Here is a 21,326-nt window from a genome sequence, read left to right on the forward strand (position 1 = left end):
ATAAACTTAATAAGAATGGATTCTAACATCTATGCTCCTCTTCTAAAATCTTTATAGTTTGATTTCTTTAAACATGCATTCCCCTTTTTTTTTTCCTTTAACCTCATTTGTAGTAAGGGCAAATTTAAGCTTGCTGGTTAATGAGATGCAGGCACAATTTTCCCATCAGCATAATGAACATTTAAATCTAGTTCCTGACCAATTACATAACCCAACACCTTACTGCATTCTACAAGGTACAGCACTGAATGATGCAGCTGATGTTATGGGGATCCATAAGCCCAGTGTTTGCCTGTGACTAACCTGATGGGAATGTCTTGTAACAAAAAGCTCACCCAGACTTGTAACATGTTTATTCTTTAATTCTACAGACACTTTTTGTATTGCACATTTCCTCCCTGTGACTCAAATTAAGTTACTTCAATACCAGCAATATGTATGAAGTTACAGTCCCAGATTCACCTTATTAACGAGAACCAGTTTACAACAAAAATACACAAAAGATACTGTACTCAAGAAAGCTGGATGCCTAGAACACAACATAAAGATGTGTTTTCAGTATATTTTGGCTTCTAGTTTTACAACTAATTTCTCCCAACTCCTCACAAATACCAGATGAGCAGAGATCCTTCTGGCAGGATGCAAAAGCCTTGTAAGTACATTTGTCATTGATGTAGTTAGAACTAGTTCACAATGCAGAAAGTGCATTAAGGGTAGCACAAAACTCAGTTTGCCAGCAAACCAACTGGATCAGTATCAACCATGCTGAACTCCTTGCTGCTAGAACTGTTGCCAACAGTAACTGAGCTAGGTAATTTAAAGCTGGTACTAACTGTAAAAACCCCAAAAAACCAAGACACCAAAGCAAAACCAAACTGCAATTCCCCCCTTATCTCCCCGAAAAAAAACTGAAAACAAAACCACAAAAACAACCCCATAAAAAAAAACAAACAAAAAAAAAAAACAAAAAACAAAAAACCAACCCCCCCAAAACAAAACAACTCTTTAATGAAAAAGGAATGAAGTAATTGAAGAACATCTTTGCTCATTTCCACTAGAGACCAAAAGTTGGCCATGGGCCAGACTTCACAATATGCTGTACTTGCCAGTGTAAACCCAGCAAGATCAGCGTGGCCATTAGCAGTAAACTCTGACTAAAAGGATGGCACAGTCCTTGAAAAGGGATTGCCACTATATTTCCAGTGGTCATTTTACAAGGAAATAAGATTAACGTTTTTGGTCTGTGCTTGAGATCTACATTGCATGGGAAAGGCAGGCTAATGTAGACATTACAAATGAAAAAACATGATCCTTTCTGGCCAAATTAAAAAAAAAAAAAGCTTTAAAAATATTTTAGTACAAAAATGTAGCTCAAAACAATAAATTGCTTCTGAACCCACAAATAAAATTAATTCAGACTATGACTGCCACAAGACACTGTTTTCTTCTGGTAGGACATGACACCTCTTGTTCCATGAGTCATATTATGTTTGAGCCTCTTGCAGTTATCTGAAGACTCTCAGGACAGAATTCACAAATAATTATGCCTTCATATGTTTATTCTTGCAGGCCTGCATTGATCTACATGGCACTCAGTTTTGTTTTATTACTCTGAATATATATAGTGATAACATGACTTTTTCAGGCACATGGATTATCCCTGCTGTCAAGGGTAACAATCTTCAGGGACATTCTGTAGGATTAGAATGAAGATTGGACCTGGTGTTGTTCTCTAGTGCATTAGTGTATTTAGGGCATTAATTACCAAACATTTTTATGTTTATGATTTGCATGTTGAAAAATGTGCAGTTATGAAATATCCCATACTACTTATCCATTAAATTTCCTAAGAAACTCGATGCAGATGACCATAGTGCGCACCTCTTCCCAATAATGCATTGGCAAAACCTGATGGAATATTTGGAAAGATTAAGATTCTAGAGGTTTAATAGAAAACAGTGGTTGTATAAAAAAAATCACCTAATACTGCATGTCCCTTCTACAGCAAAGGGTGCAGCATATGTTGTTCTGTCTTCCTGTGAGCTGCCAATGTATCAATTAACCAGTGTTGCTCAAAGCTAGGCACAGCATAGACTGTCTCACATTTTAAAGGCAGAGGAAAAACTAAGGGTACTTGGAAATGTGCCAGAAACAGGAATCATTGCAGTAAGAGTTAGTTAAAATAGGAAGTCTGACTGTTTCAACAGAGTGGGCTGAAGACATGGGGAGAGGCCTTTAGGCTGCTTGGCTCCGAAAGGCAAAATAAGGTATTGGTGAAAGAGAAGGAGTGCAGAGAACACAGTGGGTTTATTGCACTAAGGATGCTGACACAGAAAAAAGGAAAGGAAAAGGTGTTAGCAGTTCTTTCTGGTACTGATATTGTCTTTTGCTGCTCTCCCTATTGTCCTTTTCTTCTTCCTTTACTCAACAGCTTCTAGGTGAAAAGAAACAACATATACTGGAGAGGAAAAAAAGAAAGTATGCCTGAAACCCAGCGACGCAAGTACAATTCATTACACCAAAAATGTGTAAAATACAAATTATTAATAGACATTATAATTGTAGGAATCCAGGTGGTTGAGTAGCAGGAGGACCTCATCTTTCAAATCTGTGTTTTTAAGGGCATTTTGCCCTTTGCATCATGTACATAGTAAAAGTTGTACAAGGAACTAATGAACTGTGCATAAGGATGGGATGATTTCAGGAAGTGAGGTAAAAATGTCCAAAGAGTGCAATTCCTTGCTTATGGCTGGCAGCAAGAAAGAATAAATGCTTCAATGTCACAGTAACTGTGTTCCTTTCAGTCCTGGTACCAGAGTATTCCAGCCTCTCTGAGTCAAACACTGCATGCGTAAGAGGGCAGTGGCATACATCTGCTCACACCCCCACATTTTTTACATGGATCATAATTGTTTGAAAATTAACTACAGCTACTGCTCAGGAAGTAACATATTTACCTGATACTCTACAGAATGTTTACTACTTTGGTTTGTATTCCACCATGCATTTAGTATTTACAGACTTTACATAAAACACTGTCAAAGACCAGCCCTGATAAAGGGGTAATCTTTTTATCCTGCTTCCCTGAACTTTCATCTTGCTTCCCTGGTGCACCACTTGTGTTGTAAATTCCTTTACTGTTTTAATAGATATTTTACATTCCTTAGGCAGCAAACTAAGTTTAGACAACAGTAATTGTCTTGCTTACAAAACTGTGCTAGAAAGGCTGGCAAATTATTACTGTGAGATCTTTTGAAGAAGCTATGTCCAAAAGTGAAATCTAATTGAGAGATGAGACTTCGTTTCGATTCAACAAGTCTCTCTTTCAAATGTACTCATTATCCCTTTTTTTTCTGCAGCAACAGCAATGACATGGCAATATACAAGAATACTATGAGACATAGGAATATTCTTATGTATCAGATGTTTATACTCCTCTATTTATGTTACAATACTCCATGGAAAGCACAGACATACACCAGAAATCCATCTGTATCAGTTTTCCTAAACTCCAGAATTCATGGGGGAGTAAACCTTATTTTTTAATGAACTGTACGTATTTAGCAGATTCAATATTTTCACTACTACGACTGAAAAATAAAATAAAATATTAGATATGCAGTGTGAGTGACTATTTATTTGGAAATCCTAATAATCAGAGTATCTCATTACCATTGGAAAAACCAAGCTAGCATATCAAGAAAAAAGACAGAAAAGCCTGCCACACTATCAGCTTATCCAAACCTACACAATCCAGGCACGGAAAAAGAAAAAAAAAAAAAAAAAGGCAGCTTTTTATACATACACAGATTTCAGTAAGTTTGACAGCAAATTCAAAGTTATAGAATATCCTGAATTGGAAGGCATCCACCAGGATCAAGTTCAGCTCCCGACCCTGCACGGGACAGCCCCAAGAATCACACCACGTGCCTGAGAGCCTTGTCCAAATGCTTCTTGAACTCAGTCAATCTTTTGCTGTGATGACTTCCCTGAGAAGCCTGTTACAGTGCCCAGCCGCCCTCCAGGTGAAGAAACTTTCCCTACTATCCAACCTAAACCTCCAGACACAGTTTCATGCCATTTCTTAGGGTCAACTTGAAAGCTAGAACTACACGCACAAGCTTTTGGATTGCTTCCTTTTTGAGTTGCGGTTGGCAAGATGAATAACTGAAACTTAAACATTTGTCTAGCTTTTTCACCACCCATAGGCAAGGGGATCTCATTTGATTTAAAAACAGCAGGCTTTTACTTCTTTTTGTTTTATGGTAATTTGTACGTATCTTAGGATTTGCTTCCTCCTTCATTCCCACAGTCTTGCAGAGAGGTATCTCACACAAAACACCCCAAAAGCAAGTGCATCATCTCCCGAATTCAGAGGTGTGTGGTGGGGAGTGTGTGAAGAGAGGAACTCGTCAATTTTCGGGCACTATTTATTTAATGAAGCAGTCCTATCACAGAACCGTTTAGTTTGGAACAGACCTCTGATATCAGCAAACCCAGCTGTTAATCCAGTACTGCCAAGCCCAGCACTAACCATGGCCGTGGACACGCTGCGCACGACCTTAGCACAAGCGTGCCGCAAGGGCCCGAGGGAGCAAGCCGCACCCGAGGGCAGCGATGGACGTGACACGGCAGCTCCGTCTCCTTCCCTGCCCGTGCCCAGCCCGGCGGTGCCTGACCTCCCCGGAGCGGGAACCGCCGGGAGCTGCCGGAGCACAGCCGGGGGAGGCTCAGCGAGGGACCCCCGCCCCGCATGAGGAGTCTCCTTGGGCGGGCCCCGCGGGCTCCGGGCACCCCGGCTCCTCCTTCTGTAGGGCCTGGCAGCCGCAGGCCGCCGCTCCGGGTATCACTTACCACAGACAGCGAGCGGGGGCAGCCCTGCGAGGAGCGAGCGAGCGACCACCCACCCTCGTTCCCTCCCTCCGTCCCTCTTCCTCGCTCGCCACCGCCCCCGCGCAGACGGCGGCGGCCCCAGGTGCCCGTCCGGGCTGCCCCCAGTGCACAAGGCACGGGGGAAGCGCCTTCTCCGCCCGTCCCAGAAGGCCGCCTGTGCTCTCCCACCGGCCCAGCCACCGCTCGAAGCACCTAGCGAGGTGGGGACGGCGCGGATAGCAGGAAGGACGAGACGGCCCCTCGCCCCGTCCCCGCCCGCGAGGGGCGGTGCTGCCGCTGGGCACCAGCCGGGCCCACCCCCGCTCCCTGCCCGCGGCCCCTCGGCGGGGCGGGGCCGGGCGGGGCGGGGCCGCCCCTCGCGTCAGCGGCCCCTGCGCGGCGGGGCGGGGAGGGCACGGGAGTCTCGGCGCTGCCGCGGCGGGAGAGGCAGCGGTGGGGCCGGTGGCGGCTCCTCACGGGAACAAAGCGGGGGCGGCGCGGCCACACGGTGAGAGCCGGGTAAGAGACGGTGAGGGGGGGGGCGTTCGAGCTCCCCGGGGACCCCTGCGCTCCCTGAGGGGCGGCTCGGCGCGGCGGAGGGGCCGCGGGCCCGACCCCTCCCTCTGCCCAGCGCCCTAGGGCGGGGTGACAGCGCCGTGCCCCCGCCCGCCCCCGCCTCCCGGGGAGCCGTCCCCGCTCGCCCCTGTCCCCGCAGGGACCCCTGCGCGCCGCCGCCGCGGCGTCCGCCCGCCTGCGGGTCGCTGTTCCCCCGGGGAGCGGGGGATTATAAAGCAGTGGATCGGGGAGGCGGTCCGGGCGCGGAGCCCGAGAGCAGGTAGGTGCGGGACGAGAGCCGGGGGAGCCTCTCCCGCAGGCGGCTGCGGGGGCTGGTGGGAGGTGCTCAACTTCGTCCGGCGCTGGGCACTGCCGAGGTTAGCAAGCCTTTTTCTGCCTGTGAAGCATCCTGGTGTGACTTCTCTCAGAATGTTGTTTTTTTTGGGGGGGGGGCAGGGAGCTCTGTAGTGGTGCTCGTTTTTCCCCCCCTCCCTTTCCCAGCCCCTCGCTGCCTAGGCTGGAGCTGGCTGGGGGCTCGCCCCTGCCTCTGTGGCTGCATGCGCAGCTCTCGTGTTGTCCTACGATATGGCAGTAGCACTTCCTGCTGTAAATCACTTCGCGATAGTTTTCGAAGCGTTCTTAAAGGCGGCACTGTAATGATCCCTCTTGTCAGTGCTTGCGGTATGCTTAAAACCTTGTGAGCTGGAGGCTGTTTTCAAGACTGAGCTGTGTAATGTGCTGCAGTAGTTTTCATAGAAAGGGTAGAAATGTAGTTCAGTGTTGGCTTAGCATAAGTATAATTCCCCTTGCTATGCCCTGTTGGTGTAGGCTGTGTGGTTTTGGACACCGTTATAGTTACCTTTGCCATCTTGTTGTGAAATGTCTCAAATGTTCAGAGATGTATTAAGAACTATGAGAAGTAAGCTTTATTATACTGCTGTACTGGGGATAGTTCTTTGTTCTGGAATAATTTCAGAAAATAAAATTACTCAGACTGAAATGTATGGGGACTTGAACTTAAAAACCTTAGCTGTTACCCTTTGTTAAAATATCTTAAATAAACACATAGATTAACTTAGATTGCTATTACTGTATCCATGTTTCATTTATTGAAAATATCTACTGAATTAGTCTAGTGATCTCTTAATTTGCTCTTTATATGAACATCGTCATATAAAGTGGTCTTGCTGACTTTTCCCAGCTTGTTAATGCCTTTTTTCCTGAAAACATTTTAGAGCACAGTCAGAAGAGGAATGGATGTAACATGATACCGTTGCAGAGCTCAAAACACACAAATTCTGCAAAGATTTGTTATTTCGTTAAGTAATACAAGGAAAATGGATGAATCGGCTTTGCTGGATCTGTTGGAGTGTCCTGTTTGCTTAGAACGCCTTGATGCTTCTGCGAAAGTCCTGCCTTGCCAGCACACGTTTTGTAAACGCTGCCTGCTGGGCATTGTGAGCTCTCGCAATGAGCTGCGATGTCCCGAGTGCCGGACTTTAGTGGACTGCGGTGTTGACGAACTTCCCAGTAATATTTTGCTCGTTAGACTACTGGATGGCATCAAACAGAGGCCTCGGAAACCCGGCGGTGGGACTGCTGGCACAAACGCTCTAAGGGTCCCCATCAGCACTGCAACTAATTGCGGATCAAAGGACCTGCAGAGCTCGCAGGCTGGACAGCAGCAAAGGGTGCAAGCACGCAGCCCTCCTGTTAGGGTAAGTACTGCGTGATGACAGTGTTTTGTTGCATTCCTGTCTTTTCCTGCACTATTTCATAACGGTTGATGGCCTCTGCTTTGGGATAAGGGCAGTCAGACAGTTAGTACAGCAAAACAAGGTTATTTTGAGAATTTCTGTAGATTTCTAGCAAGGTCAGTGTTGGTTTAATGTTCTATAAATACTAATAATGATTCCTTATTGAAACTCCCAGCTTTTGAGGCAAGAAGAAGAAATCCTTAAATGTCCAGTTCTAGGACAGTCAAATAGAGCAAGGTAACTTATATGGAAAGTTCAAGTTATTGTTAAGGATAGAGGTCTTGTGAAGAACATTTGAAATTGTTTTTGGTTTGTCAACTGCAAGACTAGAGATTTCGTTTTGGCTCATGCACTTTCTGAAATGATTCTTACAGTCAGTAAATTTCCTTTAGGTTAGACATAACAAATGTTAAACACGAGCAGAGAAGTTTTGTCATTGGCTTCCAAGTACCTGAATTTTTACTTTCTTTCCTTCAAAAAGAATTTTTTAATTTCTGCAATCTGCTAAGTTATTTGCTCTCTTAGTCCTCGTTATTGCTTTATTAGTTTTTCCTTGAGTATTTTTTCCTAGGGGATTTGGAAGATCTGTGTATACCATGATGGGAAGACATTGCCTTCTTTATATACACTAGTTCCTTCCTAAGATCTAAGCAATCTGTAGAATCTGTCATACTTTATAATCAAGACTCAGTAGCCTCATTTATGATTATTCATGCTAGAACCTGTGTCAGGAAATGCAATTTTCTGAGATGACAGACCTTGCTCTGCTTTATCTAATGACAAAGCAGGACAGATTCTCTGAAAGGTTTTGCTGCCCAGTTTGTTTGGGTTCCTGTGTTTAAAGTGGAGTTTCTGAATGGTTTGGGTGGTTTACGTCTTGTGGAGTTTATTCAATTTTTATGAAATGTTGCAAGGCGTTCCAAGAAGTGGACTTGAACATATTTTTGGCAGGAACTAGTCTTTATTTTCAAGTGTATCTGAATTATTTAGTTTACTTACCAGTGAAGGAAGCCTAACACTGATTTTCCTCAGTTGTACTTGACATGATTGGAATCTCTCCAAAAGAGCTTAGATACACCTGTAAAATTTACATAAGGATTTAAAATACAGTTTTTTTTCCATTAGGTGATATTGCTTTCTCTGCTTGCTAGAGATCTCATTAGATTATTTACTTTAGAATATAGAAATTATAATTATCAGCTCACTTCCTGCTGATGAGTTTTGTTTTGTATGTATATTAATTTGTGAGGAGAGAAGGTGATCTGTGGAGTTTTTGTCTTAGTGGTTTGTTTCTGCGTTCTTGGTGAGTTTTCTTTCCAGAATGTAGTATCTTTAAAAAGTACTGCAAAGAAGCATCAGCCGTATCCAATGTAGTCTTCTCCAGAACTTTAGAGTATTATGATACCTTGCATTTACAAATGCTCTTCAACTGAAAGCAAAAAACCCTTACAGTTTGTTTATAGATTTTGTGTTGACCTTTGTAAATAACTGTATATTTTCAGAGACTGCTTCTCCTCCAGAAAGTTTTCCAGTGCAACACTGTACCTGAAGGACTGTACTTCAGAGTTTCTCAAAGCCTTATTAGACAAAGTAACTTGAATATGGAATATTTTCTTTTTTTTAGTGATCTATAGTATCATATTTTGCAACATTTGCATTTCCAGATGTTGTGCAGAGTAGAAAGTGATAACACATAGAAGGTTGCTTCAGCTTATGCTGTACCATGTGTCATTAGAACTGTGACCATATGCATTCCTCATGCAATTAAATGATACTCATAGTATATTAGTGAGAGTTTTCAGTGTTTTACAGTAAGTCTTAGTCCATCATTGGTTTTGGAGTTTGAGACATTCTTGTGCCTTCTTTCCTTTGGGAGACAGGGAAAAATGATGGTCTCATCATTTGTCCACTTTGTTCAGAGCCTTTTTTACCAGGAAGCCAGTACTTTTAAGAACATGGACCAGCTTTGATGGATAAGAAAGTGGAGATATGAACTGCTTTTCCGTTTTCTATATGAAAAGTGGTTTTGGGAAAAAAAAAGTCTGAGAAGCAAAATGCCATTAAAATAGTCAGTGTTGAAATGAATGCCCTATTTGTTTTGCTAACTCTAACATAAAGATGCTTGCAAATACAGTTTCACCCTGGGAACTGAAGAGGAAATTCTGTTTCTAGATGAGTGACAGAGTCAAATTTCCTAAACTAATTTTGCTGAAGGGGAACTAGTAAATGAAAGTTGCTGTTATGTTAAATGAAGTGAATGTGGATGAGGGCTGTCAAGTCATAAACATTGTGCTTATACCCTGAAGTAATACTAAGCTCATAAATACCCTTTCAGAGAATGCCATAATTTTCAGAAAAGGTTAATACAGCATGTACTGCAGCATGATTTCCTGAACTGTATCAATGACTGTGGAGTGGCCAGCCCTGTAATTGCACAGTATATTGAATTCCCTCTATGTATGTGGTGACACATGGCAATAACAAGCAAATGGTTCCTTGAGTCTTAAAACTAATGAAGCTGGGTGGGTGGTGAGGATTAACAAATCTTGTGTCTAGTATCTCCCCCACTAGAATAACCCTGTTTCTTTCTGTAGCCTCTCAAAGCTTTCACTGCTGTAACAACAGCAATTCTCTGTGCAAGTACTTAATCTATTTTGTTCCCTGGCTGTTTTGAGATATAAAGCCTCCTGTGCCTTTCCCTTGTAATGGCTTGGAAAAGGCAGCAGATCCTGCTGCACCTGATGGAAAACTTGTGTTTGCTGTCTGCCCAGCAGTTCTGTTCTAGGCAGCCAGCTTGCCTGGGACAACAAACAGTTATACACATACTGCAGCTTCCTCTCTGGTATGGATGTGAATTTAATACTTTTCTCCTTTTTTTTTTCAAATAAAAACCTTCAGCTAGGTTGACAGTTTGGAAGGGCTGTAAGAGCCACAGCCTACTGTCAAATCTGCTTGGGATTGGTCATCAGGAGCAAGTTTATTGAGGGCTGTTGAGGGACTGCATGATCACACGAGCCTTGTTTCCTTCAAATGAGCATTCAGAAATGCTAAGGTTCACCCTCTTATGTTTATGCTCATGTTAATAATTTTTTCATTTTCACAGAGTGTGTCAAACAAGAATTATCCTAAGTTCCTTATGGCAGTTTTACCAAGGGTATGCATATTGCAGGAGTCTTAAATGTAGCTGCGTGTGTATGTTGCTAGATGTTGGAGAGCTGTTCTCTTCTAGATTAAAAGATGATCCATGTTTAACTTTTCCTTTGAATTTGTACTTGCCTAAGTCATACTAAGTCTAGTTTGCTTATAGTCCAACTTTTTGAAGTTAGGGTTATCTTTTCCACAGAACCTAGAAGAGAGTTGTCTAGATAGTCTGAGATCTCATCACTGTTGAAAATATTTTGTAAAATAAAGTTTTCAGCTGTTTTCTGGACCAAATGTAGGCAGGAAGAGCTAAGAGAAGAATTCAAATGATCTCCATTAACAGAAGAAAAGCATGAATAGCTCAAAAGTTGGGCCATTCCCGATAGAGTTGATGCTTATGCTGAGTCAGTATTGATAGTGTAATTTGAGATTATTGCACTGTATGTCTATGGAAAATCTTGTAAAGAAATATTACAGTGCAGTGTGAAAGTCCTTTCTCTTTTTGGTTGTGTTTATTCTGGAAAGACTCTAGAAACCTCTGGAGATACCATTCTCATTGAAGTCGACTTGAGTGGGTAAAGAATCATAACAGCATATTGGAAAATGCTCCTTTAGGCACTGAAGGGGGCTACAGCCACTAGTATCTGAGTATCTGAGTTGTTTGTGATAAATTCTTTTACACTGAGGAGGAAAGAAAAACCCACTAACAGAAGATTGTTTCATGAGTTTCTGCTAATGCTTAGCAGTGGTGCCGTGTCATGTAAACCCATGCATCCATTTTCATCTTTGTTTACCAAGGAAAGCAATACTAAATTTTAAAATTCCTGTATCTATACTGCTGAAACAGTGGTCATTTGTTATCCAGCAGGCTTGCCTGGGAACTGCTGAAACAGTTGTAATGGTAGAAGGGAAAATAAATGGAGCCAGGTTTTCCACCTGTAGCCATGGTGTTTGACTTTGCCCCAGTATGTGATAATGGGGCAATAGGAACAGTGGGCCACCTATTGGTCTGTGTGGACTTAAGCAGGTTTGGGCTTCTCTGTCAGACTCAATGGATGGTGTAAGCGATCAGTTTTCTTTTATCCTTAGAGCTCAGAGTGCAGCTCTCGCCGTTTGACTTTTGAGCAGGTTGCAAAAATTTGACAGGAGCCAAAACAGCTGCTGCTTTTATAGTCCTGGCTCTTGTTGGACTATGGAGATCCTGGCAGAACTTAAGTATCAAAAGAAACCTTTTAGGCTAGAAAATAACAATAGGACTGAAAATATGCATTAATAGATCAATAACTTTATTACATTATTGTAAATAAATATGGGGATTGCCAAATGTAGCAGCAGGTGTAGATCGGAACAGCTGTTTAAATTATCTTGGAACAAGAGTTAGTGGAATAAAATAATACAAAGAAATGTATCAGTAAAGGTCTGCTGGAGGGGTAGTCTTACAGGAGGTTCCCATTGTCATAATAGATCAGATTGTAAAGTATACCCATTTAAACGGAAAAGTAGTTATAGAAATATGCAAAATACAGTGGCTAATGCAGCTAGTTCCATGATTGCTATTTTTGATCATAGACTGGAGAATCATTACTTGATGGTACCTGATTTTGAGCTGATCCCCCCAACCAAAAGGTTATTCCATACCATATGGCGTCATGCTCAGCATATAAATGTGGGGAAGGAAGACGGAATGGGAGGGAAGCTCCCAAGTAACATTTGACAATTTGGTGATAGACAGCTATTCATGTTCTAGGGTGATCATTAGAAAATATTTTGTGAAGTCTTTGCAAATCATATATGCATGCTTTTGTTTCATTTCGTGCTTGCTGAGATACCAGATTCTGTTCTTATGTTTACATTGCGCTCCTTATGTTCACAGTTGCTTGTACAGTTTTAATTACTTCTGTGTAACACTGTTGTATCCTATGTGAAACTAGAGAAAATTTAATGAAGATCATAATGGAGATCATAAATATAAAATGAAAGTAGGCTTACTCTCATGGTGTTAATGCGTTCCCTTTCAGAGATAAATAATTAGTTAGAGAAGGAGGCTAAGCAAAAGGAAGAACTGTCTCTGTATCCAAAGGCATTAGGCTAGGATGGAGAGCTTCCGGGCTCAGTTCCTGGCTTTGCTGCAAACATCCTTTATGACCTTGCACAGAGTCACTCAAAGCTCTTTGTGCCTCTGTTTCCCATCTGCAGATATGACTGATAGTACTTTCTTTGTTTGACTCACTATTTAGACTTTATGCTTTCCAGGGCAGGCATTGACTTTTTTAAAATACTGGATGTATCCATGGTTGTTTTACAATGGTTCCACAGTCTCAGTTGAGGTCAGTATATCCTGCTGTTAATTCTAAATCATTGACTTCCACATTACTGGTGAACTATTCATAATCCATTTCCTGTCTCAAAGATGGTGCAATGCTTAGTGTTACATTGTTAAGACGATTTAATTTTGTTTGGATGTTTAATAGGAAATCTCATGAATACCTCAGTGAGGAAAATCCAGACACTTGAAACATCTGTGTAAGTGGTAGTCAACCCTTCAGCTAGGAAGGTCTGCATCTGACTGGCACACTGGTGTGTAGATTTGAGTGTGTTTTGAAAAGAATGAAAAGAGAATATCTAGAGTAAACTGTGTTGGTAATGCAGAAATGTTTAATTCCATACTTTGAACCAACATAGCTATCTTGAACCTGCCAATGAACACTGATTAATATTGATAAAATATTAATTAGCTGTCAAACTAGTGTAATCCTTTTATAAAAAGAAAACAATTAGGTTTTGAAGTAAACTGATCTATAAACTAAAAGTAAGTCCACATTATTTGCATAGGATACTGAAATCTGAAATCCCTTTTATATTTGTCGAAAAGCTTCTTTTTTAAGTTTGGGTTTTTTTTTTTTTTGGCATCTTCATGTGGAAGAGAGGGATGTCTATTTTCCTTCATTTTCCAGTTTAATATTCCTCTGTCTATGTAGATTTGTTTAAAACCACCTATATGAAATAAAATGGTGTCTTTTTTCCTCGACTTTAATGTGGCCAGTGAGTTGCCTTACTCAAAAAGCTTTGATCATTCAGAACATTTAAAGTTCTGCATAAAAAGGAAGTCTCAAGCCCTTACTTTTAATGGGCTTGTGAAAGGAAGCAGTTTTTTAAAAGAGAGAATAAAAGTCCTTGTTTTTTTTTCTCATATTACCAAAAAAAATACCAAAAAAATTGCTTTACGTTGGCGATCCAGGATGGGGTTAGAAAAGTCAGTCAGTGTTGCTATTGCTGTGGTTCTCCATGCATAGTGTCTGGCTTTCTGCAATGCATTTGGTAGCTTAATAGGCATCGTGTATGGTATGAAGAGTTGGTTGTGATGGGGTCAGCCAGAAATCCTTCTTGTCCCCTCTCCTTTAACTGAGTGAAATGTTTTTTAATGGAATTTCAGTGTTTAGTGCATGGATAGGAACTGCAGAAACTGCAACTTTAACTACAGCTGTGATAATAAAACTGGAAACTTGTTATGATCAGTTGTTTGTCTTTCTTTTGGTGAACTTCCCCTTGCAGTGCATTTGGCCTTCCCCTTATGATACACATAACACCTTCCTTGGGCTTTTCTTTGGCTCCATTGTTGTCCTTTATTCAAACGATCTCCTGCTTCTGATCTTACTGTACTACTTCCAAGAAAAAGAAAACATCTAGTTTTCTTACCTTGTGTCCCATTTTTCCATGACTGTGTGTCAGACATAAGGAACAAAAGATAAACAATAACAAAGAAAATTTTCTCCTGTGGTATATGGACTATGTACAATCTTGTAGTGTGTGTGATGAAGCTCTGCCAAATGCAAGAAGATCATAAAGTATAAGTTAATATTACTATATTGCCTAGCCTACTGGGATTATTCTTCCTTTTGCTTTTTCTTCTCCTTTAAATCACTGACTGTATCCTCATTGTAGTGTGGGTAAGAATGTGTCTCAGTAATTAAAGCTGAAATATCATCTGGTCAGCCCTGTTCATGCATACACCTTGTTACTGCCTTCACAGAGGAAAAGTGTGCATCTGTTAAACCTCATTTCCTATCAGATCCCTCTGTGTTAGACAGAAAAACTCATCTTGGAAAATCAGTAGTGAATTCTTTGGTCAGTTGAACTAGATCAAATCCTTTTCTTTTCACTAAATCAGAGTCTTTTTGGAGAGTAGGATTTTTATCTTTTGGACTGAGAATTGCTGCTTTGAGGTGAGCTGGATTAAATTTAGAAAGGGGTCCTGAGGTGGGAGAGTCGCACATCCAAGTGCTCTTTTATACGCTCCTTATCTTTCTTGGGTATAGAGGGGAAGATGACAGTACTGTCCTCTGGCTGTCGGACTGAACACTGGCACTCATCCTGCTTAGAGCTTTGCTGCACTGGGCATGCCACTTATCCCTTTCCCATGGATATTGCCAGGGTTGCCATGCAGTTTGGGTGGAGAACCTGAGCTGGTCAGCAAGAGGCAATTGGTAAAATCTGTTCTCACATTTGCATCCTCTAAAACAACAGGAAATCGTTGGGAGTCAGATGCTCTGGAGATAAGGAAAATCACTCCAAAGAGAGAAATCGAATCCAGTATTTGGAATTCTTCAGACATGTGATGCTTATATACATATCTTTAAAATGTTATTCGATGTTTCCTGGAAACCTACTGGGTTCTCCAGTTGCAGGAAGAGTGAAACACAGACATCAATGTTTCATTTACGGTCACTGTTGCCACAGTGTCTCCGAATCTGAGCCTGCTAGGTTCACAAAAGTCAACTGTGGTGCATATGAGCAATCCTCTGTACTGTTAGAAGCTTTGGGCTGTGACTCTCATTTTACACTTGTGGCAATCAAGTATATAATTTATTGTCCAAAGTAAAGTTTTGTAGTGTAAGAGTAAAAACATTTCAGAATTTAAAGTAATTTCTTGTCTAGGTCTTTGTTCCTATTTTACTTGGTTCTTGATTAATCCCCTCTACCACCCCCTCCCTCACCCCGCCCCCAGCATAAGCATTTAATTTTCAAGTATTAAAAAGCCAGAACCTGCAATGATGTGTCTGATCTCCTACAAATGAGGATAAGATGCTCTTGTATGCCATCCCTCTCACACAGTAACTCTGTTTGAAATATTGCTGATAAGCTTGGCTTTCCACATCTAATTCTTTGAATATAGTGTGAATTTCTGTTTGGGTTTTTTGCTTGTTTGTTTGTCTATGTATAGTTAGTTTATAGTTTGTTTATATATAGATAGTCCATTTTTATATTCGCTAAATGTGCAAAGAGTAATTTTTAGTTTATTTTTAGTAATTTTAGCTTAATTTTTAGTAATAGTTTCTAGCTGGGAAGTATGCCATTAATAATAAATGCATTTTGATCAAAGGTAAGCATTTCAGTGTTGTTTAAATATTAATATTTAAAGAATATTTAAACTCTCTGAAGTGAAGGACTACTGCCAGTGCTGTCCAGAAGATAAGTCTGGCATCAAGTGTCTTGTTGGACTTCATAACACCTGAAGTGCTCTAAGTCTTTAGCATTTCTTTGTTAATAAAACAGATTTTATTTCATGGCATTAGTGTTGCAGAAAGATGAGATAACATTCCTTTTCTTGTAAAGGAAAGATGTGCATATTACCTCTCTTGACTTCCTCTTTTCAGCATCTAAGCTTTCAAAATATACATGTGCGTTGAAAGCTTTTTAAAGAACTGAACCACTGTTTTACCTTGTGTGAACCACAGTTCTAAGTTCTAGTTCACAGTTCTAAGACAAACTTTTGAAAAGCTCTGATTAAAGACAGAAGTACTTATTTCCTTGAAACTTTCAAGCTGCTGAACTCAAGAGAATGAATGTAGTCTTACTTGCATAGGGGTGGCAGAACATCAATACTGAATAACTTGAAACATGTCTCTTCAATTATATTTTTTTGGTAAGCTATCTTAGCCCTTTAAGTTATTGTCTTTATTTATATTTTTAAAAAATGGGTGAGAATGAAACACTCCTGACTTTAAAAAGTGTTAAAATGAAAAATTGTCAAAGATAACCAGATGACAATCTGAGTTGGCATACATAGGGCATGGCTGTTCTAGAAACTTATTTTAAACAAATCTAGTAGAGTTCACTACACTGTCGTAATGTGCCCCTGAGTAGTGAAGAAGCTTTTATGCTGAAACTGAGAGCTTGCTAAAAGAGAATCAATGTCTCATGGACCTTCACTTGTTCATGTGTGCCAGTGCCCTTCTATCTCACATGGTCTTTCCCATGAGCTAGATAAAGACAGGAGAGTCTTAAATCTTATCCACACTAACAGACTTAAGCCATTTTCAAAACCTGTTTAATTTAACGCAGTTTTAAATCCACAGCATTATTAAGTTAACAAGCCTTCAGCCTTGCCACCAGGTTCTGTAATCCTCTTAGGTCTTGGGACTAAGCAGGGCGAGGATAGTCAATAAGCAGATGAATAGATAATCTTTCAGAAGACAGATCTTAAAGTTGAGAAATGCTGATCAGAATTTCCATTCACTATATGCACTACCACTAGTACTTACAACTTGAGGAAAAAAATTCAAATGACTATCACTTTGTTTGGGGAGAGGAAGAGTGAATAAAGGATTTTTAAAAAAGAATGCATTAGTTCCTGGTTTACAAACCAATACAATGAGGTTAAATTTTAGATATAGAATAAAGTAGATAAAAATAACAATTTGTTTCCTTGCTATTGTGCATATACAGATTAAAATCTCCTCATAGTTATTTCACAAGCTATTTTTATAAGTCTTTCAGGCAATTGGGAGTGTATGGACCAGAATTTAAAGACTGCAAAGAACATTATGCTGATAATGTGGCCTTGGTCACCACTGCAGTCTGTATATTGCTTCTGTTCAGTTTTGGCTCTTGTTACACTGCTGAGCTGAACTTGTATCTGTCTCCTGGGCATAGCTCCTGAGGTAGTGGAGTTGGAGGAATTAAAGAAAAGCTGTATGTAGTGGAAGAATTAAATCTAACAGGAGGATGCCTGCCAGACATGTTTATAGAGCATGAGAGAGTGGGAGCAGAGGAAGTGGATCATAGAATCATTAACACTGGAGAAGTCCTCCAAGATCATCAAGTCAAACTTTTGACTGAATATCACTATGACCACTAAACTATGTAATGAAGTGCCACATCCATTTGTTTTTTGAACACTTCCAGGGATGATGATTCCACCACTTCCCTTGGGAACTTGTTCCAATGTAGGAATCAAACCAGGTCCAGGAGATGGAAAGGATGACCATATGTTTGGAGAGGGTGGCAGAAGAGCTGAGTACTCAGCTAGCCTTGAGGCATGAAAGCAATCACTTATCTCATTGGAAGCCTGGTGGAAGGCCTCTGAGAGGAGATGACTGAAAAGCAGAGACATTTCAGAACTGATAGGTGATAAAGACCCAAATGGTCAAGTAATAAGGAAGGAAGAGGGACAGTGGTGTTGAAAGAAAACAAACTGTGGTAGTAGGCTTAGAACATAGCAATGAACCAGTTAGATAAAATAATAGAGGAAATGGCATCAAGCAAATGACTCTTGACTCACTGGAATTGACTTAGAGACTTGGTGAGGGGGAAATTCTGCAGGAGCAAGTTGAAGAGGTAGCTTGATGTTTGAGGAAGGTTTTGGAGAGCATCAAAATAGAAAAGTTGCTATGGAGGTGTTGGCTAGACAAGAGGTGAGAAAGAAATCAAAGTGTTTTGACTCACATGCCATCTAGTTTCCTTCAGTATGTGTGTATTTAAATGCTGTGTATTTTATTTTTCATTGTTTATTATGTAATAGTGTGTCATGTATTATGTGACATTTAGACTAGTACAGTTCCAAAATGGTCGAAGAACTTCCATTCTGAACTTTGAGGATTACCTCTGGCATATCTCTCAAGAACTTTGAGATTCTCCATAGGATTTTGAAAATGTCTGTTTTTTTACTAATAATGTATTCTTACTGTTCTTATAGAACCAATACAGCTACAGATTCTAACACTTTGTTCAATGAACTCAAACAGAATATAGGAAAAGGGGGCCTAGTGTCCTAGGAATTGCTGGGAAATTGAAAACAATTCTCAAAAAAGGAAGAAAAATTAAACATAATCTGTGGCTGTTTTGATTTGATGACATTTTCTTTCACCTTGCTTCCATGTTTCCTCAGTCGTTTGCCTATTCATTCAGTTAGTAGTAACTGAAAATAAGGATTTAAATGCCAGCATTATGGAGCATGGTCACAATCTGTTGTTTTGAGTTCAGTCATGATGATAAGAAGAATGGATTTTATGGTACGTGTTCTCCAAGAAGAACAATGGAATATTTTCAGTATCCTTTCAGTCTGTTGGAGCAGCTCACCTTTTCGAAATATAATTAAAAGAGCTGTCGTTCCAGAACTACGGTTTCAGAAATATTGGTTTTGTTCTGTAAGGGGTATTTTGTTTACTTTAACTAATAAGGGAATTGGTTTTTCAGTGCAGAAATAGAATAACTAGTGGGCTGTTTCTGGAAATGGGTTCCCAAAGTAGTTTAAAATTTCAATAAATGTTTATCTTGTACTGAAATCTCTGAACCGAGAAAGAAATGTAAGGGTCAAGGAAAACTTCTGACTTCAGCTCCTGTTGCAGGTTTATGCTCTTTTCTCAGGAAATTATACTTTTTCATATATTCAATTCAGAATTGTGTTGCTTGCAGCAGGGAACTGATGTCATTTATGCTTTCCTATTTGTTTCTTATCAACCTACCATTTAATGGAACAGCATGAAAGACATCAAAATTTATTTCAAATGGCATAGAAGAGAAACTGATTATCCTCTGCAGTCAATACACTGACTGGTGTGGGTTTTCCTATGCAAAAATAAAATATTCAATACCATGTCTTAAACAGTTAAAAAACAAATATTCATAATTGCATGTGTAGTGTTTGGTAGGGAGACATTTTTTAAAAACGTATAATATTTGTTTCAAATTTTCTGAGTTTGCACTAAAAGAATCCAAGGAAGATGTGGGTATGAGTTAAACCAGCTCAACTGTCAGGAAGTGTTTGTTCCTTTTTTTTCCCCCTGCAGCAATCTGAATTTTGTGTAAAAAGTGCCATTTTAAAAATATTCTCTGAGTAAAATTTTATGTAATGTGGCATCCTTATTCCTTCTAGAGATTTTTGGAAGGTCTGCAGTTAGGCTCTACCACACAGTACCTTATTTTTTGATATTGTTGGGAGTTACATGAGTTACTGAGATAGATTTGTTGATGAAGTTTGTGCCTGTTTTCTTGGGGTTCGTAGGCTGTGGTGGCCTAGGTGGGTGTATATTTTTGTCTGTAGTGTACTGCTCTGTTCACAAGTAAGCACTTATATTAGAAATGGTTAAAAATTATTTTAGAGACAGTTTTGTACTTGCAGTCATGGAAGATATGAACTTACAATATTCAGAGGTACAGTCCTTGGAAGAAACCTCTGAATGTATGAAGTTTTTTGTCTTTTTACAAAGTAGTTCAGTGCTGCTTCACTTTGATACAGTCAGATTGGAGCCCAGTTGCACACAGCCAGATTGAAGTTCAAAGTGATTTATCTGAACCAAACCACACACTAACTTCATTGTAGTTGGGCTTGTCTTACAGCTCAAAAAACCTTTTAGCCCAGTATGCAGTAACCACAGCATAGTCTCACCTATTGTAAATGGAAAACAAAGTATTCCAGTATTCCACACTGCGTGTTTCAAGAAAACCTTAAAGTTGTTCCTCTCAGAAATTAGTAAGTTTTGTTTGTATAAGATACCGTGTAATGTTGGAGGAATACTCTTTGTGCTTAAACAGGTAACTTCACCCTCATATCTGGACACTGGCTGCAGTTTAGTTTAGGAAATTATTGTGCTCTCTCTTCTGACTACTGTAAGGTTAGCACCCTGTGTCTTCCTGGGTACAGCATCTAATTCTTGGGTAGTCAAGTACATCTGGTGCTCAAAGCTAGAATATTAGTAAGAATTTTTAAGATTTCATATAAACCAAAATCAAGTTAGGCACTAATTTTCTAGACTTGAATGCATAAATATGTTTATCAACTGAGATTCATATTCTTTCAGCATGTTTCGTTTTGGGGAAAGAGGTAGAGGCAATGAAATTTTTGTGAGAGTGTGGCTTTTTTAACTTAAGGAAAACCTTTTTTCTTTGCAAAAGAGCACCAAACTTGGCGTCAAATTATTGGGGCTTTGTCAGTACCACAGAGCTCTGGCTTTGGGTGTGGATTACAGTTACTGAAGTTTAGGCTGAGTATGCCACTAGATGCCAAACTGTGTTTTGTTTTTGGAGAAGGTACTTGGTTTTTGCAGGATAAATGAATTTGAATGTCTTAGTAGTGGTACTTGGTGGATGAAATAGCATGTGATTTGTTCTGTGTTTTGAAACAAGAGTACTTTTTTGCAGATTTATTTTGTCTGTTCAGCATAAAAAATGTAATGGATGAAATCTGTCCAAAGTGGTCTAAACACTCACTATGTTTATATTTTTCAGGATCTTGTAACTATAGAAATAAAAAAGCAGTTTTGAACTTTGATATTTAAATATATGTTGGAAAATATTCTGTTGGAATACAGAGGAGTGCTATTGGCTTCCATAAAAACAAATCTGGTAAAAATCAGTAAGTGCAGTAGATATCCTTCATTAGAGGCACACTGGTCTTTGGTAGCTGAAGCAATAAAGCTGCTGCTAAAGGCATCAATCAGCACAATAAGTCTGGAGCAGGGAAGACTACTCTATGAAGACTGATAAAATTGACCATAAATAGCAGAGCTGTGTTGCTGGTGCATGCCTGAAGAAAAATGGAATTTTTGTGAGAGAGTTAACAAGAAGGAAGAAATACATCAGAGCTTTGCATGAACCATCAAGGCCACAGATGATACTCTGGGGAGCACAGTAATTTCTGATAACAAAAAACAACAAATTGCAAAGGGTCCTGTTTCTCAGTCATGTTAGTTTTGGAAAGAATCATGATTTTATGAATATACT

General features: G+C 40.0%; 1 protein-coding gene across 1 annotated transcript in view; it reads left to right on the forward strand.

The window, feature by feature from the left end:
* Positions 1–6,764: 6,764 nt before the first annotated feature.
* SH3RF1 (SH3 domain containing ring finger 1) overlaps positions 6,765–21,326 on the forward strand; it is a 79,801-nt gene continuing 65,239 nt past the window's right edge. Inside the window, exon 1 of the mRNA XM_062493684.1 lies at positions 6,765–7,145. Coding sequence (XP_062349668.1) covers positions 6,765–7,145 — 381 coding nt within the window. The remainder of the gene's footprint in view (positions 7,146–21,326) is intronic.

Source organism: Cinclus cinclus, chromosome 5 (genome assembly GCF_963662255.1).
Source record: "Cinclus cinclus chromosome 5, bCinCin1.1, whole genome shotgun sequence".
NCBI lineage: Eukaryota > Metazoa > Chordata > Aves > Passeriformes > Cinclidae > Cinclus > Cinclus cinclus.